This window comes from Photinus pyralis, unplaced genomic scaffold (genome assembly GCF_008802855.1).
Source record: "Photinus pyralis isolate 1611_PpyrPB1 unplaced genomic scaffold, Ppyr1.3 Ppyr1.4_LG3b, whole genome shotgun sequence".
Taxonomy (NCBI): Eukaryota; Metazoa; Arthropoda; class Insecta; order Coleoptera; family Lampyridae; genus Photinus; species Photinus pyralis.
In genome coordinates this window covers 28,497,069-28,516,646 of record NW_022170510.1, presented here as the reverse complement: position 1 = coordinate 28,516,646, position 19,578 = coordinate 28,497,069, and the positions used below count along the sequence as shown (strand labels likewise).

General features: G+C 35.2%; 4 protein-coding genes across 5 annotated transcripts; all 4 read right to left on the bottom strand.

The window, feature by feature from the left end:
- Positions 1–3,420: 3,420 nt before the first annotated feature.
- LOC116166921 (protein CREG1-like) lies at positions 3,421–5,768 on the bottom strand. Its single transcript, XM_031482131.1, has 5 exons — positions 5,530–5,768; positions 4,905–5,059; positions 4,725–4,844; positions 3,706–3,787; positions 3,421–3,659 (listed from the first exon to the last, which is right to left on the bottom strand). Exons 1-5 carry the CDS (start codon positions 5,654–5,656, stop codon positions 3,529–3,531), a joined length of 615 nt encoding a protein of 204 aa, XP_031337991.1. The 5' UTR covers positions 5,657–5,768; the 3' UTR covers positions 3,421–3,528.
- Positions 5,769–7,245: 1,477 nt separating this feature from the next.
- Positions 7,246–9,596, bottom strand: LOC116166922 (protein CREG1-like). The gene is made up of 5 exons (XM_031482132.1): positions 9,364–9,596; positions 8,014–8,168; positions 7,845–7,964; positions 7,479–7,560; positions 7,246–7,425 (listed from the first exon to the last, which is right to left on the bottom strand). The coding sequence occupies exons 1-5, from the start codon at positions 9,494–9,496 to the stop codon at positions 7,304–7,306; spliced, it is 612 nt and encodes a 203-aa protein (XP_031337992.1). The 5' UTR covers positions 9,497–9,596; the 3' UTR covers positions 7,246–7,303.
- Positions 9,597–10,563: 967 nt separating this feature from the next.
- LOC116167516 (transmembrane emp24 domain-containing protein eca-like) lies at positions 10,564–12,219 on the bottom strand. Of its 2 annotated transcripts, XM_031482919.1 has the most exons (4): positions 11,895–12,219; positions 11,513–11,741; positions 11,090–11,460; positions 10,564–11,033 (listed from the first exon to the last, which is right to left on the bottom strand). In XM_031482919.1, exons 2-4 carry the CDS (start codon positions 11,640–11,642, stop codon positions 10,884–10,886), a joined length of 651 nt encoding a protein of 216 aa, XP_031338779.1. In that variant the 5' UTR covers positions 11,643–11,741; positions 11,895–12,219; the 3' UTR covers positions 10,564–10,883. The 2 variants fall into 2 exon arrangements, with proteins under 2 accessions (XP_031338779.1, XP_031338778.1); XM_031482918.1 differs by lacking the exon at positions 11,895–12,219 and having other exon boundaries at positions 11,513–11,797.
- Positions 12,220–18,113: 5,894 nt separating this feature from the next.
- LOC116167151 (transmembrane emp24 domain-containing protein eca-like) lies at positions 18,114–19,269 on the bottom strand. The gene is made up of 3 exons (XM_031482392.1): positions 18,899–19,269; positions 18,480–18,841; positions 18,114–18,424 (listed from the first exon to the last, which is right to left on the bottom strand). Exons 1-3 carry the CDS (start codon positions 19,035–19,037, stop codon positions 18,275–18,277), a joined length of 651 nt encoding a protein of 216 aa, XP_031338252.1. The 5' UTR covers positions 19,038–19,269; the 3' UTR covers positions 18,114–18,274.
- Positions 19,270–19,578: the final 309 nt, after the last annotated feature.

Here is a 19,578-nt window from a genome sequence, read left to right as displayed (position 1 = left end):
CTGTCATGTTTTATAAAAATACCTATATACAGATATCTCCAAACAGGTGGAACAATCCCTAACATTAAAGTTCTAGAATCTGGTAACTTCCGCCATTTTTGGGCAAAAATCATGCGTTCTCTGTCTAACACACGAGCCCAATGGATTGCGGTACTTTCTATATTTAGTGACTTTAGTAGGTACTATGGGTTTTCGTATGTAGTTATGGATTTGTGACATAATAATTTCCTCAGAGCTTCTGTAGCGACTTTTTGAATATTCAGTTTTAGCTGTTTAAATCATAATTCATAACCTAGTAAAATTACAAGGTACAGTGCCGCCATGCTCAGAAAAACCCTGGAAAATATGCGAACTAATTTTGGAATAATTCAGGCCGGCCAATAGAAAACCTGCAAAACGACGCGGTACATTCCGCGCCATAATTAGTAATTGGGCGCGTTCACCGAAATAAAGCGCTACCATTGAGCGCTACATCCGTTTTGACAGTTTACGATTCAAGTTATTTTAGGTTACACTTTGCTTCTTGTATTTGCTTTATTTTACGTTTTCCGTCTCCAGTTTTATACAAACTCGTCTTTTTCAAGACGCATATAGCTTGGATCTACGATCTGATAAGGTATGTAATTCCCTTAAAGTGTTTTTAAATGTAAAACTGTACCTAACCTTACTAATGAATTGATTGCCGTGTACAAATGCTTGCGATCACTAGTCACTACACCACCCACAACACACCTGTCGAGCTAACTGAAATCATTTTAAAATTGAAGCTTAACATAATATCTCCCGGTACACATCCGGCATCTGCTATAAAGAAAAATCTCAATACTGACTTAAAACTCAATTTGAAGGACACCGAGATAACAGATTAAAGTACAATAAACCAACTCTGCTTATTCGTAGATAATCCCCCAGCTCTACACTTAAATAAAATCTAATATTGTAGTATACAGGGTGTCCTGCCATTATTTTTGGTGTTTAAACCGAAATAACGCGTACATGACGTTGTTTACACAACAATCAGTCCTTTGATGTATCACTAACGTTAAAATTAACCTGTAGATTATCTGTCAAAAACGTAAATTAACGTTTTTTGGCAGATAACCTACACGTTAAGTTTGACGTTTCTGATACATCACAGGGCTGATTCACAGCCGTCTATAATTACAAGCCATGCTGAGAAGTTTGGCAACGTTGTTCGAAAATCGAAAGTCAGTAAGTTTTAATGGCGTCTTGTTGCTCTTGAAAAATGGCATTTTCCTCTCCCCTGTGTTTCGCCTTGACGGTTTTAATATAGAAGAAAGATACTTAGGCAGCTTACAATTGTGCATATATATTATTTATTTACAAAAATGGATAATAACATTTTTATTTGACTTTAAAATTCGGAATGCTGTAAATTGGTAACTGCATCATAATGTGTTTTCCATCGAGATCTCCGAAATTGATGAACTTCTGTCGAAAGAGGTCGAGGTGAAGCACACGTTTGAGCACTTAATTTCGGTAAAAGGACAGTAAATCACTGCGCATCAGCGAGGTTATATCAACGACCAGGTGTGATTCGGAATGGCAGACTTTAAGCCAGTCGCTACTCCAGTGGGTCTAGGTACGAAGCTTTTAAAGAGGGGAGCCCCATAAACTTCAAATTCCCGTACCATGAACTCTTGGGAATAAATTGAAAGGTTCCTTCAGAAAATCGATTTGACATGTCCGTGCTAGAATACCTGAAATACAAACTAATTGTATTTTTTCACGATAAACACTTACCGTACTTACGTACCAGGTAGTGTGTAGGTCATATTTGAGCTTCTTACAGGTAGTTTGAACAAATAAAAGTGCTTGTAAAGGGTTCAGTAAGGAGTAGTTTGCTTTAGAGGTTATGACAACAAATCGATATATTTCGTTTAGCAACTTACCTGAATAATAATTTCTGTTCATTCCGTAGAGAGTAACACAAATTGTCGCAATCTCGCTCTGTTAAAACGGGTAAATAGGAATATTACACCCAAAACACATATAAAATACACTAAAAATCTGTCAAGTTGAATTAGGAAATCGGCCTACCATGCAGTGTTGCCATAATTCTCAGCACGGCTTGTAATTATAGACGGCTGTGGCTGATTGTATATCGAAAATAAATATTTTCAAGTTATAAAAATGTCACCTTCTAAAAGAGTTGTGTTAACTCATTTCTGGTAGGGCTTGAAATTCCATACAAATTCTTATGTCCCAACCAGAACTATGTAAAAGATTTATAAGCATACGTCAAAAGCGATTTTACTATAGTATTCTTAATTTGCACTTCACTTTGAAAGGCTGCGGTGGCAATATATTGTCATATATTGTAAATGTATCTTCAACTCTACGTTCTCGAGATCCCGCCAGTTCCTCTTTTTTTGAGTGTTGTTGTGGCTATTAGAATATTTGATATCAACTGAACCATCGGTGAACTTTTAAAATTAAACGGTGTAATTAGTTAAATTACCTTTAATTAAGTATAAATAAACTGTACATTTACAATAAAATTAGGTATAAATCACTTCCAACTCAAACGGAAGCTGACGGAACGACAGACTCGAGCGCCGCCAAGGGATGCGGACTTGCCCCTGGACAATAATAAAATAAACAAATTTCCGAACTGGCTGCAAAACGGATACCACAGATAACACGTCGGACAAACGATCTCCAGATATCTGGCGGGCAGGGGCGATCGGCTTCTGGCGAAGAGTCTAAAAGCAGCATTATGAGACGGGAACACATAACTAATCACAAATTAATTAACGGTATTTACGAGACATCAAATGCATGAAAACAACAATGTCACTCCCTTATTATTAATGGAACCGAAAGTGGCAAAAAGCTTACCTTAGAAATTAAAGGGAGCGGTAGTAAAAAGTAAAAGCGGTAAATACGGTGAGGTAAATTTAATGTAAAATCAAAATCAACGGTATGAATGCAAAAGAAATTTACGGAAAGGATCAAAAATTAATACGGTAGTTACAAATGACGGTGATATCGAAAGTCACTGCCGGTAAAATTTTGTCTAATAACGAGTTCTAAAATATTAATTTGTCTTCGTCTTCTAAATGGCAAGAGCCTTCGGACGCAACAAAGATCATTGAAATATCTTTATGGGAATGGTTGCAAACGGCAAATTAATTACAACGTTGTTTACGGTAACGGGGGCTGAAACACATCTTCTATCTTCAACTCCTAGAACTAACACAAATACTTTCGACACGACACTTTTCCGAACGAACCGCCCAACTTAAAACGCTTCTAGATACCGGGGGTTCATCCACAGAGTTATCACTAAAAATGGTAACTTCAAGGCGGAAAACGAGTGCATCGTTACACCATAGGACCGATTTTGGTTAGGAATAGAAGGACCTAAGAGCAAAGCCAATGGAAGAAACACAGACACAACATTAAATAAGTTGATTTATTATGCTGTATGACATTTAGATATTTCTAACATTACTATACCTATACTACAGATTACTGTAATCTGTGCCTATTACCTATAGGTACCTAGACCAATAACATTTCATTATTGTCGTTTGCATTAAAATAGTCATCAAGGTCAATTGTTTTTATTCCGCCAAACCAGTCGAATAGTGTGATTAGTTTGATTTCCATTTTTGCAACATCGAACTTGTGTGCTGTGTTATATACGTTATTAGTAGATTAAGAAGACAATATACTTACCTTTGGGCAAATCTTTAAATTGAGGATGTTTCCTTATAATGTTATCAAGTGCCATATGGTGTTCTTCTGTTGCATTGTTTACCTACATTTAATAATAATGTAATTTTTTACGTACAAAATCAGACACTTCGCCAGAAATGTTTATAGCTACCTCATTAGTTATTGTTAGGTATTCAACCTTCCTGTTCAACTGTCATCTGAAGGAGAGTATAAGAGGCATGTTTTAAACCGCAACAAACAATGAGGCAGAAATAATCTTTCATGACGAGAATCTTATTACTATACGCTGTGCGTAGTCATTTTGTATGGGGCAACCAAAAATTAACTTTTTGGTCCTAATGAAAAAAGAGAAATGGTGTGGAGATTTTGATATTTTTCTTGTCAAAACAAATATGATAAGTAAAGATAAAAACGTGTTTAATTTTATTTTTTACTTTCCCGGCTCCGTTTTTGCGGTTCCATTATGTTGAGTGTCCGTCTGTCTGCTCCAATAAAAATGGGTCATTTAATGCACAATTATGTTGTAAATTAAATAATAGCATTGTATATACATTTTATACAATGATAATTGATAATAGTCATAAATTTTGTTAGTAGGTACCTACTGACATTTCACTAACATTTCTCATTGTTAATATTAGTTGATTATATAGTGTCATGCCAACCGTAGAATGCGGGAAAAATAGTTTTAAAAAATCGTGCCTATTGGTATCCAAGATATTGAAGAAAAACTGTAACCATTGTAACGGCGAAGTGGGGGACCATCTCTCTAAAAATATAAATCTAAACATGGCAAATCGCAGGTGCCATGTCAAATCCATATGTTGACAAAAAGATGACATCAGTTATTGTTATTTAATAGGTACCTAGGAAGTTTTTATCCCAACTTTGAACGTCAATAACTAAGAATTTAATTTGAAAAAAAAATAATTTTTTTCCGTACTTCCAGTCCAGCCAAAAGTCGAGGGTGTGAATTATGCTATATAATTAGTATAGGTATAAATAGAAAAATTACACACCCATACAAAGCTCCCACTTAGTGTAACTCGTTGACATCTTGGATCTTCAGCATCTATATCATATTTGGTACACCAATCAAGTTCAGCCATTGATGCTATGACACTACAACGATTGTTTATCTAAAAATATTAAGCTTGGGATTAAATGAACTAGCTTGAGTTGTACACAAATTGGTATACTTGAATGTCAATTATCGCTTGGTCCAAAGATGTGACATAGAAGTATGGGACTCCATTCCCCTTTTCGTCGAAACCATCCACAATTGATTGTAAACTCGTATACGGGTATGACTTGATCGCAGGCATCGTTGAAATAGTTGAGAGGGCGATCCATGCTAAATTTGCAATACTTTACTAAAGTCAAACATTATCTTATCACATGGCTATTATAATGCGTGTGACGGTTTTTGTGTATGAACTTTACTAATTATTCGTATGTATATTGTTTAATCTCTTTAGAAATATTTGATTATTCGAAATAGTCATGCTAGATTAAAGATTAAAAATCTTAAAAATTCGTGCAAATCGGTATGTCTTTACATCGATCCATTTCAGCTCCATAGGAAAAAAGGAGGTGAGTATTCTGCTTTAAAAAAGAAGAGACAGTGTTAGACACAGGAGTCATTACAAAGTATAATTAAACATATTTTTATTGAACAATTATTAATCAATGTGTATCAAAGGAAAAAAAATTTCATGTAGGTACTTACTCATAAATAGTTCATAAAAATAATTCATAATAACATAATTTGCAACAGAAACATCATCTACAGGTGAAATTTAATAATGTCTGTGATTTACTTACGACAATTATGAAGTACTTGTCTTGCCACTAGTGCATGATTTGTAGGTTTCGGTGGATCAATCTCAAGGATAGATAGTCCATTAACGAATGTGATGTATGTTAAAATTGTAAGATATTTATTAATCATTTTTTTATTAAGATCTTTCAATTGTTCTGTAGAAGTGAGGATACAATTTTCTTGCAGTTAAATATATGCACACGCAGCAAACTTGTTAACCTTTGAAATAGATATTGAATATAATGGCCATTGCCCAGATCAAAGATCACAAGTCACAACATTAGTCTGCAGCAAAAAAATTAAAATCCTCTGAAACAAATATGTCAGTAAACAATACCGAGAACAATACCGTCTAATTTTAGAATGTAGGGGCAGTTGACAAAACGATCATCGTTTAACGTACCTATTTGAGGGACCAGGTTGAATGTGGGTTGAACGTCAATTCAGTTGACTGACACAATTACCAAATTCGATTGGACAATGTTTGAATTTTGACCAATGAAATTTCTGTATTCAGTCAACTGAGGATTCATAATGCGTCATAATGGAGCCGTTCACACACGCATACCTACTTACAAATCGCCGACTAAATTTCGGTCTCTCGCTAGTCCCCGGCGATTTTACGATTTCGGGGGACTGATGGGCTATTGGGCCATTAGAAGGGTTTACACGAGGATACTTTTTCATTAGCACTGAAAATACGTTCGCCGAAAAAGTACCTTCCTGTGCAAAGAGCAGTTTAGAATGCCCAATGTCTTTTTAAAGAATTTGTTATAGTGATGCAGTAACGTTAGATAAAAATATTGAGTTGGCGGTAGGTACCTACTTCGTGAAATGTTGCCGAGGAAGAAGATGGTTTGAATTTCTTTATCATGTAGGAAATAGAAGTAATTATAACAATAAATTTTTGTGCTGCATTTGTATCTCCCCACCAGCAAACTACAGACATCGCCTTAGCAAAGTGGTAAAATTCAAAAATTGATGTGCAGTATCCCCAACATTGAAATGAATTAAGTGATTTCACTGTATTACCAATTAAGAAAAAATTCTTTTGATGAACAATAAGTAAATTGTAAATTATTTCCGGGAATTTTTTGGAATTTGGACTTTGATAAATTAATTCAAAATTGGTACGATTTTGAGCTTTATTGACATTTGATTTAATTGATGACGTCATCAATTAAATTGATTACTATGTAGGTAATTAAGTTAATCCGCGGGTCGATTAACTTAATTAGGCGTTTGATTTCTTAGAATTTCTTCTAAATAGTTTGATTCGCGCATTAATCAATTTGATTCGTAGTTTAATTATATAATTATTAGTCCAATTCATTTAATTCATGGATCGATTAATTTAATTCACGGATTGATTAATTAAATAATTAAACTACGAATCAAATTATTTAATCCACGAATCAAACTAATAAGAAACAATTCCAGGATTTCCCGATTATCCCGGCCACACCATAATTATATGAATGTATCAGCTATCGGCGGCCGATATAATATTAATATCAGTATCGGTGGATTCCTAGTACTATATGTTACAGTTGACTTTTTTTTAATGACGCCGAGGGGACCCGTACCTATATTTGGTGTTGCACCATGGCCCGCACATATGTCTTGTTACGTCCCTGACTACATACCCAATTTTCTGCATATATATTTTCCAAAGTCTTACAAAAAAAACAGTTTTTTCAAGTGATAGAAAACGAAGCTTACAGGATGAAAACAGTTTATTTAAATTTCATGTCATTCCCATTCTGTTCCAAGCATTCAAATTTCATTGCTATCGTATGCATTAAAATATTCCTTAAGGTCTATTGTTTTTATTCCACCAAACCAGTCGAATAGTGTGATTTGTTTAATATCCATTTTCGCAAGAGTGAAGTCGTGTGCTGTGAAAATTAAAACTATGTACCAGAGGTACTTAGTTATGCAGTATATTTACCGTTTGGCCAATATTTAAACTGGGGATGTTTCCTTAGCATGTTCTCGTTGGCCTTGGTGTATTCTTCTGTTTTGTTGTCAAGCTATAGACAATAAGTACAGTATACAGCATAAAGTCTAAATATAGTGAGATACTTTCAGAAATCTATTCGTATCAGTTTCTTATAGGTCTAAAATCGACTCATCTTGTCTTGGACACTCTGTATATTGAGCTGCTAGTAAAGTAAAATTTCTATTTAAATCATTGTTTAAACAAAATAGTTGCTATGCACCTTTAAAACTTTGGTTGGTATAAATCTTTTAAAATAGAAGCAAAGAGTAAGGGTACTCTTTGATAGAAGTGTTAAACTAAATATTCAGAACATACCCATACAAAATTTCCAGTTAATACAACACGTTGGCATCTTGGGTCTTCTTGATCCAGATTATATTTAACACACCAGTCCTGTTGAGCCATTGATGCCATCACACTACAGCGTTTATCAGCCTAAAATTTCCATTAAATTAGACAGGCTATAGAATTTCCATACACTTACTTGAATATCAAGGATCGCTTGATCTAAGGCTGTGACAAAGAAGTATGGTACTCCATTTCCCTTTTCATCAATACCGTCCACGATGGATTCTAAACCTGCATATGGGAACGACTTGATGTCTGGCATTGTCGAAATAGTCGAAAGCGATACCCATGCTAAATAAACGTGTAAAAAAATATAGAAAACGAGCTGCTGGGTATGGCTATAGCATGTGCAAAACCAAATTTTGAACTTGGTGTTAGTTATGTTTTTATTTAAAGTGTATATGTATAAAATTTCATTTAATTGCTTCCATAAATAAGAAAATTGGCACTGCACATCGTGCACAAAATCAAATTTTGAAACTGGGGTTACATTTGCTTTATTCCAAAAGGCTATGTATCAAATTTCATTTAAATGATTTCATAAATAAGAAAGTTTGCAATCCGGTTTGTAAATGGTCGAGATGCGAAAAGGGCACTGCGAATGTTGATCGATTAGGCTCAACTTTTGGAATTTGGGTTTATATGACTAAAGCTATACGCATATTGAATTTCATGCAATTCGGTTCATAACTCACGGAGATGTCAAAAGGGCCTTCCTTATTTTTTGGGCTATATTGCCAATTCACCAACTCCGGTCTACAAATTTGATAAAGAATCCACCTACATCATAATCGGTCCATTCGTTATCGAGATATCGTTTTAACGGACAGACGGACAGACATCGCAAAATTATAACTCGCTAGGAGCTCGTTAATAATGAATATTTTAGCGAAATTTATTTCTGGAATATAAACGTTGCCAATTTATCGTGTAACGTTTGCAAAATAGTAGTAGTTATTTTATGTTTGTTAGTATTTGATTGTCATTTGCCAGTATGCTTATTATGAAAGTTGTAAGCATGGTTTTGTAATAGATTAACATTTTTCAACATCGTATCAGCACTAAACAGGAGGACGCAGGCGCAAGTTAATAGTAATTTTCAAGCTTCAGTGGTCAGAGGTTAAATATTAAATCATAACTCTTATCTTTGTCAATGCATTGATAGCACCTTGTTCTTTGTAGCTTATACACTATCAAGTGTCAGTGGCGGTCCCAGTGGGGGCCCGCTCCCCCTCCCCCATTGCCCATTTTTTCATCAATTTTGTATCGATCTCATTTCCATTATGCGAGATTTCTTTTATTATTTGGACCCCTCCCTTTACCAAATCCTGGGACCGCCACTGTTAAGTGTTAAAGACTTGCTATAAAAACTGAAATAGATTCTATGCACATCAGTAGATACACTCGAATGATTGATAGGAGGTAGAAAAATTGGAAATTATGCAAAGTATAGGTACCTTATATGTGAAATAAACCACATGCTTACCAGAACTATGAAGTACTTCCCTTGCTACTAAAGCATGATTGGTAGGTTTCGGTGGTCCAGCCTCAAATATAGATATTCCATTTATTGATATTATGCAGGTGACTGTTAAAACTGTAAGATATTTGTTAATCATTTTTAAAGACTGCTGTAACGTATTGTTCAATTCTTCCCACTGTAAAAAGTGATAAATTATACTGAGTATGTATTATGTAGGAACATGACACAAATTGTTAACCTTTGAGACAGATAAAGTGGATAAATTGGGACAGTGGGTCAGGTCAAAGATCATAAATAAATGGCAAAAACTGATAATGAAATCGAAACAAATTTATCTTGATGACTTCGAAAGTATCTTGAAACAAGTATAAATTGTGCACAACTCATGTGCAGATAAAGCGCATTTTTTTTAAACCGAAATAGCTTTTGCTTTGACATCACCAATGGATATATTTCTTGCAGACGTCTCAATCGCCCTTTGTGATTAGTGATTCTGATTACCCTCTTCCGGCAATCCGTTCTTGAGGTATAAGGGAATATGTACACCCGATCACGATAAGAGGTCGAGGAGGAGGGCTATGGTTGGTAGAAATTAATTCCTTTTGTTGAGACCTTTCATTAGAGTACCATGAAGGATAAACCACCTCCCCTCCACCCCTTATTTTGATAAGACAGAAAGAAGGACAGAAGTTGGTACAAAGGTAGAAAACGGTTCCTTTCGTTGAGACCTTTAAGTACAATGCAATGAGAGATAAAATCAATTTTAACCCCCCTCCGCCCCGTCGCTCACTGATCTCGAAAAGTCGCACGGGAAAGTTATAGTTTGTACAAACCAATTTATTTCGATGAGACCTTTCATTAGAATACCATGAAGATAGAACATGTGTTTACCCCCCCCCTGCAAAAGTTTTACTTACCCCCCCCCCCTTTAAAAAGTTTAACTTGACACCACTAAAGGCATGCGTATACAAAATTTTACACCAATTGGTTGTCGTATGTAAAAGTTTTACTTTCAAAAACAGCACCTCATGAAATTCGTGGGGGGGGGGGGCCTTTTAGACAGCGAAATTTGATGGCCGTTTGGCACACCTTCAAGATATAGGCTACCTACTGCAACAAATTTCAGGACTCTAGGACCATTCCCTAGAAATAGTTCGAAACGGCAGTTGTAGGAAGGACGGACGGACGGACAAAACTCAAACACTAGCACATATTTTTTAATTCTTAAAAAATGCGCTAAAAACATCGACAGTTGATGTCCAGGTATATCACAATTCACACAGCAATTAAAAAAAGTAAACTTAGTTTTATTGACACGATGTTTTAAATAAAGCAGATAGATGAGTCTTTGAATATTTCAAAGGATGAGTGTAATAAGTTCATGCACATAAGCACAGACTCAGTTAATCTGTGACATAGGTAATACTTAAATTACAAATTTATTAATGTAAAACTGTAGGTAGAGGTAGGTACACTTAAATGTCCATTGAAAACCCTAAATTATTATTTAGATAACTAAAGTTTTACACTATCTTTTTTGCTTCAAAAAATGATTTGAGATGCCTTATTTGCCAAGCACCCATCATTAATACAATTACTGCTTGTATTACTGCAAACCATAAAACCATGTGATTTGTGTCATCGCTCACATATCTGAAAATTTCTTCGCGGTACTAAAATTCAAATTATTACAAATTGGTATGTACTTCAGCAATTACGCTTTCTTTACCCGTTGATAATTTTGTTCTTTCGTAATTTGTTCCACTTGATCTAACAGTTGTCGAATTCGTAACTGAACGTCAGATAATTTTTCTCTCTTCACTATCTCTTCATAGTTAACTGCCCCTACACCAACTTGAATTTCGAGCTGTACTTTCAACTGAGTACCGCTAAACCAAGCAGTACTGTTAGAGTTCATACAAATTCTATGCTCGCCAGATTTGTGAGACGTAAACGATATACGACCTTTCAAACTATATGTGCGAGACAACTGTATTTTGTTCTCTGGGTCAGTGATTTCAACGTGCAGCGCAATATCGGATGAAAGCATTGTACCACCACCACCAGGATCAAGACCGTGCAATTCAACGCTATAGGCCACTGCAGTTTATAAAAGTTAATAATATTCACTATAACTACTTACGACTCTCACTTATAACATTTGTTTCGTCCGGAATTTCCTCGATAAAGCATTTTCGTTGAGTTTCTCCCATGTAAAAATACAAACCAAATGCATTATGGAATACAGAGAAAGTTAATAAGAATAGTAAATTTATGTTCATAATTCTGTTTTTACTTTTTTACACGTCACTTATAGACAAGACCCACATAAGCAACTTATTTTACAATTTTCTTATCGGCCACTTGGAGTATTATAATATCTGAAATTATCGATAATATCAAACAAATTATAACTACACTTGAAATTGGTTCGATATCATATTATATTAACGGTCACAGGAACATCCATTTTGTAAGAACAATATTTTATGACGATTCATAGTTCATACATCAAAAAATGAAATAATTATTACCTAAGCGCCAGAGCAAAGCGATGCTAGCCACATATAACAAGCCGATCATGTCTGTCTGTTTTTCTGTTTGTGAACGCGATATCTGGCAAACACTTGGACTGATTCAGTTCAAACTGTGCACAGTTGACCTATATGGCACATGTAACAAGCCTATTGAAACTGTACAGGTTTTTTTATTTGGTTTATGTCACAATAGACCCATTAAACTACTTATGTAGAGACCTACCCATCTAAGGTGCACGAAAGGCTCCCGACATTTGCATTGCGCCAAGCAAAGAGTATACTCTTTGGCGCCTAGTGGCATTTCATCGGAACATTCCAAACCGGCGATTACAAACCGGCAACTGACAAACCCGCAATGCACGAACCGGCGCGGCGTCACACCAAGCCGGCAACATATCAAGCGGACGCTCGGTCATGCTGGTGTTTATCAAGCCGGCACTCGGTCATACCGGCGCTTGGTCATGCCGGCGATTGTCAAACTGGCATATAGGCACTTGTTCAGTCGATACAATCTGCAAAGTATGTAACATACAATTTGGAATGTTAACATGGATGGCCATAATATGACCATGCCGATGGAATTTTCAAATTATTTTAGGTGGGATGTTGAGGGGTTTGAACTTTAACTATGATTTAAAAAATGATCAAAAAAGAGGAATCAGATTAATTAAGTACATATAACTTTTCTGTCGGCATTGGTGTTGATCGTAACTTTTAATATTTAATATTTTAATAGATCCAATCCACACAAATAGGAATTCATCCGGTCGAACGAGCGCCGGTTGGTCGAGCTCCGGCAAGGCACAGCGCCGGTTTGACCGAGCGCCGGTACGATCGGCACCGGTTTGGTATAGCGCAGGCTAGTCGTCGTCGGTTTGGTAATTGCCGGTTAGTAGTGTACCTACCACATTTCATGACTTAATCGCATCCTTCACCATTTACTGAATATTTCAAAGATTGCAATACACCCCTCAGATTATTGCAAGATGAAGAAGCGGTAGACTTAAAATGTGATCATTCAGGCTCGGTTTGATTCATTGAGAGCATTGTGATTCCTGAGCAAACCAAAGACATAAAGATATAAGTGCAAATTTTATTTATCTTTTATCTTTATATATAAATTTCTTGTGTTTGTGGTCGAACTCCTCCTAAACGACTGGACGGATTTTGACGGAAATTTGTTGTGTGTGTGTGTTTCTGTGTCCCCCCGGATGGTTTAGATTCACAATTGGGTCCAATCGGATAATAGGATTTATTTTAAAACTTGTTTTTTCGTTGATATCGCACTCTGATATTTCTCCGTCAATAGCGAGCGTACCGCGTCGATCGCGGGGGAAAATCAACCGAAACACTTATTTTTCTCTAGTTTTTTGGGTCCCCAAACCTTATTAATTACGGAGCTAGCAAATATGGAAAAATGATCGTGCTACTGAAATTTTCAGAGTGGCTTACAATCGACAATATTTCCAAATTTGGCGTAATGGCTGGATTATGCTTTCACTATCACCTTTCCAAGTTATGTTATAAGACAGAAGTGTTGTATATTCATATATAATACCATCAGTAGGTAGTCGAAGTATTGTCGAATATTTTTGAGGTGCTGTCACGAATGCTAGTTACGCTGATTAATACCACGAGCGCTTGCGCGAGTGGTATTAAAAAGCGTAACTAGCATGAGTGGAGCAGCACCTCAAAAATAATCTACAAATACTTCGACTACGAATGGTATTCGAAGGGCTATTCAATGAATCAAAAGAAAAATTAAGCCACGCGAATGTATATTTTTTCACTACTAGCGTCTGATGGCATGATCCTTTTTCCACTTGTAAAGTAGGCTTTCTCGACATTTGTTCAAAGTGGTTAATAATGGGGACATTATTAACTAGTAGTCAATAATGAGAACTGTCACGCTGTCACTTTTAGAAAACACAACCCGAAATTTCGCTCAATAAACGTTTAGACAAGTTCTCTAAAATGAATAATTACCACCATCCACCATTTCCAGAGAAATTACATACCTAAAATTATCACATTTTGAAAAAATTCGAATACTCTTTGAAAATATTTCAATGACAGAACAAAATACGGCCTATTTGACTTGTACTTCAACGCACTTGATTGACATGTTAAATTAATAAACAAAAAATTCTCTCCAACCGTTCACTTTCTTATCAATATAATATGTTAATTTAGAGGACTTCAAGTGCTAGTAGTGAAAAAAATAGTATATATACCACGGTAGAGAGGTCTATTATTGCCTGAGAACCAAGATTACATCTCGAGGCGCTCGAGGCTAATACTGTACTTCTCTACCTTGATATATAATGTACTATTATACATAATAATCCCGAAGCCTTGACATTATTTCCATGACAACAATAAACGTCAAAATAAACTATGGAAGTTGCTTTTCATTTTGCTATTGATTCTATTCGAATTTTTGTGCTCCAAGCTAATTCGTTATGAGTGATCAAATTAAAAGATGTGGTGATAAGTCGATTCACAGAATAAGACCTTCACAGAACAGAAACATAAATGGCGCTAAATTGTCACTGATTACAGCGTTTCCCGTGGTTGTACGGAGAACTATTTATCGCAGACTCAAATATTTTTTTGCAAAACCTGTAATTTTGCTCGTTACAGGAAATATTTTTATTTCATACTATCTAGTAATCGCCGCTTTCCCAGACTGATTTGAGTCTGGTAAATCGTATTTTACCAGACTGAAAATTTTTACCAGACTGGAAATTTTGCCTAGCAACCGCAACTGACATCCATCTAAACGTATGCATTGATATTTGTCAAACTACTGTCAGATCAAACAAATCAAGTGATCGACTTTTGCTTTTATTTTAATGTGTACCTACAACATTCTAATCAAAATGGTATTTTAATAGAAATAGAGCAGTATGAAATAAAATGTTTTACATTATTTGTATGTCAAATCAGTTTACGTTACTCGTTTCGAAATTCCTGCCTCAGCTACGCTTCGGTAGTAAACATCTCACTCGTTAACGTAAACCTTGATTTACCATACTCATATGTAAATAACTATTATTTGTTACTCAGTTGTAAACGTTGATTAACAAGACAAAACGCAAACGGGTAAACGTCATGTTTAAACGCTACTGACTTGTAAAACTGACAGCAGACTTGTAAAACTGACAGCAGACCTGTAAAAATTTTACAAGTTAGTAATCTAGTAATTTCATTGGCCAGAATTAATGCGAAGTCTCTGTTACATGGATCACATGATATTTTAGACATTTCTTCAAGATCAATTTAAGAACTAATTATTTACGTTTACTATTGTTTACAAATGAGTAACAAATAAAATATTGTACATTATACGCCAGGTAATAGTTTTTACTGGCTCTAGGAGATGACAGGCTCGCCTAACGGCTCGCCAGTCAACTTCTCCTATCGCCAGTAAAAACTCACTTACCTGGCTAATAATGTAAAATACTATTACCGTCGATTTTATACGTACACAGGTTTTCCACATGTCAATTTTGACTTTTGAAAGATTTAAAATATGAACAAGTTATGTGACCGTAAAAAGTGTTGTGTGGCGGATTGTAACAATAAAATATCAAAAAGAAAAAGGCATCGTTTCCCACATTTTGAAACAGATTGTTTTGTGCTTGAAACGCGAAGAGGGTTGAAATGTGCTGTTATTTCTTTCCTATTTATGCAAGGTAAGTAACAGGTACCTACAAATTGAGGCAGAATTATTACCAACTGTACCTGTAGGCGCAAAAGGGTGTAGACTTGAGTTTTATGTTTATATAGATGTAATTACTTATATTGTAATTCGTTTTAGATAATTCAACAACTTCCACCCTCGCTTCTCAAGTAACCAGTAAGCACCAGGATCAAGTTAACATTTGTTGTCAAAAACTTGTGTGACAATTTGCTTAAACGGTTTTATCACCTCTTGGAACAAAAAATTTAGTTCTAAAGATATTTTTTAACAAAAATATGTAGTCCAAACAGCAATTAAAACCAAATATTTCGTAGGACAACTCGTTACGTAAGGATCTTTTTGCAAAGTGTCTACAAAGCGTAAGTTGCACTTACTTCTGAGTTTTATATGTAATTTGTAAACATGTAATTTAAGATGTCTGTGTTAAATAATGTAATGTGATTGTATCTAAATACACTTGCAATTTAACAACTGTGTTTTCTTTATCTATATTTGTGATTTAGATCGAATTGGGGAAATTACTTCATGGATTTAGAAGCTGGTCACCAGATGGCGCTACTCTGATTTTGATACTTTAGTTCACAGTACACCCACCAGGGTCCGCCAAAATACCATACAAATTTGTAACATTGCTGTTTCTATTCTGAAGGCCGTATTCTGTGAGTCGATTATCGAAATTGATTAACAAACTAAGAAGAATGTTCCGGTTAATACGAAAAAATTTCGCGACATTTCACTGGTGGAAGTTTGACAAATGTCATTGAATAATCGCATTGAATTGTCGCTGAAATACCACACGTGAAATTATCGCTGAAATACCACACGTGCAATTATCGTAGGTAATTGCACAAGTGCATCAAAATTACCGATAATTTTTTTTGAAAGCATGTTGTCTAAAAACTGCATGAGTTTATTTTCATATTTTGGCGAAAGAGCCCGACACCGAAGGTGGAGGGCTCTTTTAACAAAATATGAAAATGACCGAATGCAGTTTTTTACTGACAACATGCTTGAATAAAAAATTATCAGGTTTATTTTGATGCACGAGTGTAATTTAGGGGAATATTTCCCGAACAAGCATTACTTGTCAAACTGACGTTACCTACTTATAAATTGTCGGTGTATTGTGAAATTGTCCAAAGGAGTTGCCAGTTGCCATGGATATGGACAGTGCAATTATCGCAGGGCTCTTTCGCTTTCTACAGTGCAATTATCGCTGTAATTGAGCGATAATTGCACACCTCATATGGCATTTATGACATATGAGGGAAATATTCACTATAATTCGTTCCCATTGGCGCAGCAATTTGAAATCGAGACATTTCACTGGTCGAAATGTGACAAATGTTAGATGAATTAAATTTTTGACTTCTTCCTCATCTGAAGTACCATTGATTTTTTTTATTTAAAATACTTTTTTCTTCAAACGTCATATAATATTGACATTACGTAGCCCAGCACTCTGAGTTAAAGTTTGACTTTTTAGAACAATCGAACAAGCGGCAGTGAAGTATTTTAGTGCCTAGGCATTAAAACGCTTCAGTGCCAGTGTCACATTGTTTTGCTTTGACAAGTTGATGTTATTTACATTAGGTTCTTGGTTCACCTAGCAAGTGCGTTGATCTTTCCTTCTGATTTTAACAGAAATAAAAATATAGTCGATCAAAGAAGCTATTTATTTATTTAAATAATAGTTAATGTTGAAAGTTCAGTTAGTCATATTACCATTATTGAAATTAAACCTTCGTTCCTGCAGCATCCAAGTTTTGAAGAGTCAAGTTTTGTTTGGCTCGTCTTATTTCTAATGAATGAATGAAGTATTTTCAAAAAAACTGGATTGGTTTCTGCTTCAAATGAAGGAGTAGTTGAAGTCATTCCATCTGATAAACCTGGATTTTCTAAAGTTGTCGAAAGTATTTTTTGTGCAATTTCATTTTTATTTGAAATCGAAAAACTCGTCCACAATTAAAACGTCAAAACTAATAATGGCCAACTATAGCAATTGTTATAGTCACCACGGCCGACGCGCTCACGGCTACCCATAACGATCGGGTTAATATTTCTTCCGATTTGAAAACCATTATTTGGGCGTTATTCTCACGTTTGAAGAAAAAATAGCATATATTATGCGGAGCTAAAGTAACTTCTTATGGCTCGTCAGTATTTTGCTGGCCTCGCTTCGCTCGGCCATCAAACACTGACTCGCCATAAAAAGTATCACTTTAGCTCCTCATAATATAATATACTATTTTCTACAACTGTCAAAAAAACCTGTCATTTTCTGACGGATTTCGAAACACGAAGTACTAGATTTTTAAACGGTTAATTAATAAGCAAGGTTGCTCTTGACAACGTGCGCGAAATCGTCAACAGTGAAAAAAAGTATTTCGCGCACGGGACAAAGTTAAACTTAAACAGCAATTTAATTAACAATCGGTTCAGTTGTAGAAAAAATATTGTATATAACGCTAGCGCGAAGTTATTTCGCGCATTTGACTGATTACCTTCAGTCTCAATGCGCGAAATTGAACTTCGCGCTCTTGTTATATAAATAACTATTTCATGATTTTTATTTTAAGAGCCATTGATTGGGATTGATTAATTCGTTAACATTTACAGATAATAAATGGGTTTAAGGTATACATGTAAATACGAGTATATATGAAACGAATCAAACGATCTTCTTTGCTACAAAAAATTTTTTCAAATGCCGCATTTGCCATGCACCCATTATTAATAAAATTACTATTTGCACCAATGACCACCAAAATACGGAAGAATTTGTCCATTCGCTGATAAATCGGAAAAGTTCTTCTTTATCCTAAGGTATGTAGGTTAATAAATTTAGAATGCCTACATAGAACTCTCTTATTTACCCTTTGATATTCTTGTTCTTTAGATATTTGCTCCACTTGATCTAGTAACTGACGAATTCGTAACTGAAGGTCAGATAAATTCTCTTTCTTCACCATTTCCGCGTAGTCGTGTTCGCCAACTTGAATATGAAGATTCACTTTCAATTGTGCACCACTAAACCAAGCAGTACTGTTCGAGTTCATACAAATTGCATGCTCGCCATTTTTTTGAGATGTAAATGATATGCGACCTTCTAAACTATACACTCGTGACAATAGTATTTTTGACTCCGGATCATTAACATCAACCTGCATTCCAATTTGCAATGAAGATATTGCATTTCCATCATTTTGGGGATCATGCAATTCAACTTTGTAGTTTACTGAAAGTTCAAAAGAGTTATTATACCTACTCTAATAGTCCATGAGGTACTACTCACCTACAATATGTGTATCCTTAGGAACATCCTCAATGAAACATTTTCGTTCCGTTTCCCCAATGTAAAAATATATACCAAATACAGTATGTAATACAGACAAAATTAGTAATAATTGTAAATTCACTGTTATGATATTCATAGTTCAGCTTTTGAGTTGGTATACACGTCACCTAAACACAGAGCATTTTATTTTGTAATTTTCTTATCAACCAATAGGTGTGTACCTACTCTTATATCTATAACTTTATCGATAAAGCTACTAAAACAACTTATGTATCTACCGTTCAATCTTTTGGATGTCCTTCCTTTATTTTTTGGCATTTTAGGACAGTAAATGACCGTTTTGCCGTGTAATTTTTCGCGCCTCGACGGATTTGCTTCAAAATTTGGATTTAGGTTCCTCTTACCCTCTACTTCAAAGGTGAACTTGAGCCCAGGGTTGCTTTTACTTGGGGGGTGAATGCCACCCCTTCTCGGGGGGAAAAAGGATACGTTCAAAATAAGTCCGGAAATTGATAAATTGAGTATTTCTAAGCCACTTTTGTTCTATAGAGTTTTTTCACTAAGTCAATAGTATTCGAGTTAATTGCGAGTGAAAATGTTCATTTTTCAACAAAAAACTACGTTTTCAGACGGTTTTTCGCAAATAACTCTAAAAGTAAGTATTGTATCGAAAAAAG

What these genes read in the sequence shown, in the direction of transcription:
- LOC116167516 (XM_031482919.1), bottom strand. Translation starts at nt 11,642, where the DNA reads ATGAACATAAATTTACTATTCTTATTAACTTTCTCTGTATTCCATAAT. An exon ending in GGACGAAACAAATGTTATAA is followed by an intron (nt 11,461 to 11,512) that starts GTGAGAGTCGTA and finishes TATAAACTGCAG; the next exon opens with TGGCCTATAGCGTTGAATTG. An exon ending in AAGAACAAAATTATCAACGG is followed by an intron (nt 11,034 to 11,089) that starts GTAAAGAAAGCG and finishes TTTGAATTTTAG; the next exon opens with TACCGCGAAGAAATTTTCAG.
- LOC116166921 (XM_031482131.1), bottom strand. Translation starts at nt 5,656, where the DNA reads ATGATTAATAAATATCTTACAATTTTAACATACATCACATTCGTTAAT. An exon ending in AAGCGATAATTGACATTCAA is followed by an intron (nt 4,845 to 4,904) that starts GTATACCAATTT and finishes TAATATTTTTAG; the next exon opens with ATAAACAATCGTTGTAGTGT. An exon ending in ATTTAAAGATTTGCCCAAAG is followed by an intron (nt 3,660 to 3,705) that starts GTAAGTATATTG and finishes TATATAACACAG; the next exon opens with CACACAAGTTCGATGTTGCA.
- LOC116167151 (XM_031482392.1), bottom strand. Translation starts at nt 19,037, where the DNA reads ATGAATATCATAACAGTGAATTTACAATTATTACTAATTTTGTCTGTA. An exon ending in TAAGGATACACATATTGTAG is followed by an intron (nt 18,842 to 18,898) that starts GTGAGTAGTACC and finishes TTGAACTTTCAG; the next exon opens with TAAACTACAAAGTTGAATTG. An exon ending in AAGAACAAGAATATCAAAGG is followed by an intron (nt 18,425 to 18,479) that starts GTAAATAAGAGA and finishes TACATACCTTAG; the next exon opens with GATAAAGAAGAACTTTTCCG.
- LOC116166922 (XM_031482132.1), bottom strand. Translation starts at nt 9,496, where the DNA reads ATGATTAACAAATATCTTACAGTTTTAACAGTCACCTGCATAATATCA. An exon ending in AAGCGATCCTTGATATTCAA is followed by an intron (nt 7,965 to 8,013) that starts GTAAGTGTATGG and finishes TGGAAATTTTAG; the next exon opens with GCTGATAAACGCTGTAGTGT. An exon ending in GTTTAAATATTGGCCAAACG is followed by an intron (nt 7,426 to 7,478) that starts GTAAATATACTG and finishes TAATTTTCACAG; the next exon opens with CACACGACTTCACTCTTGCG.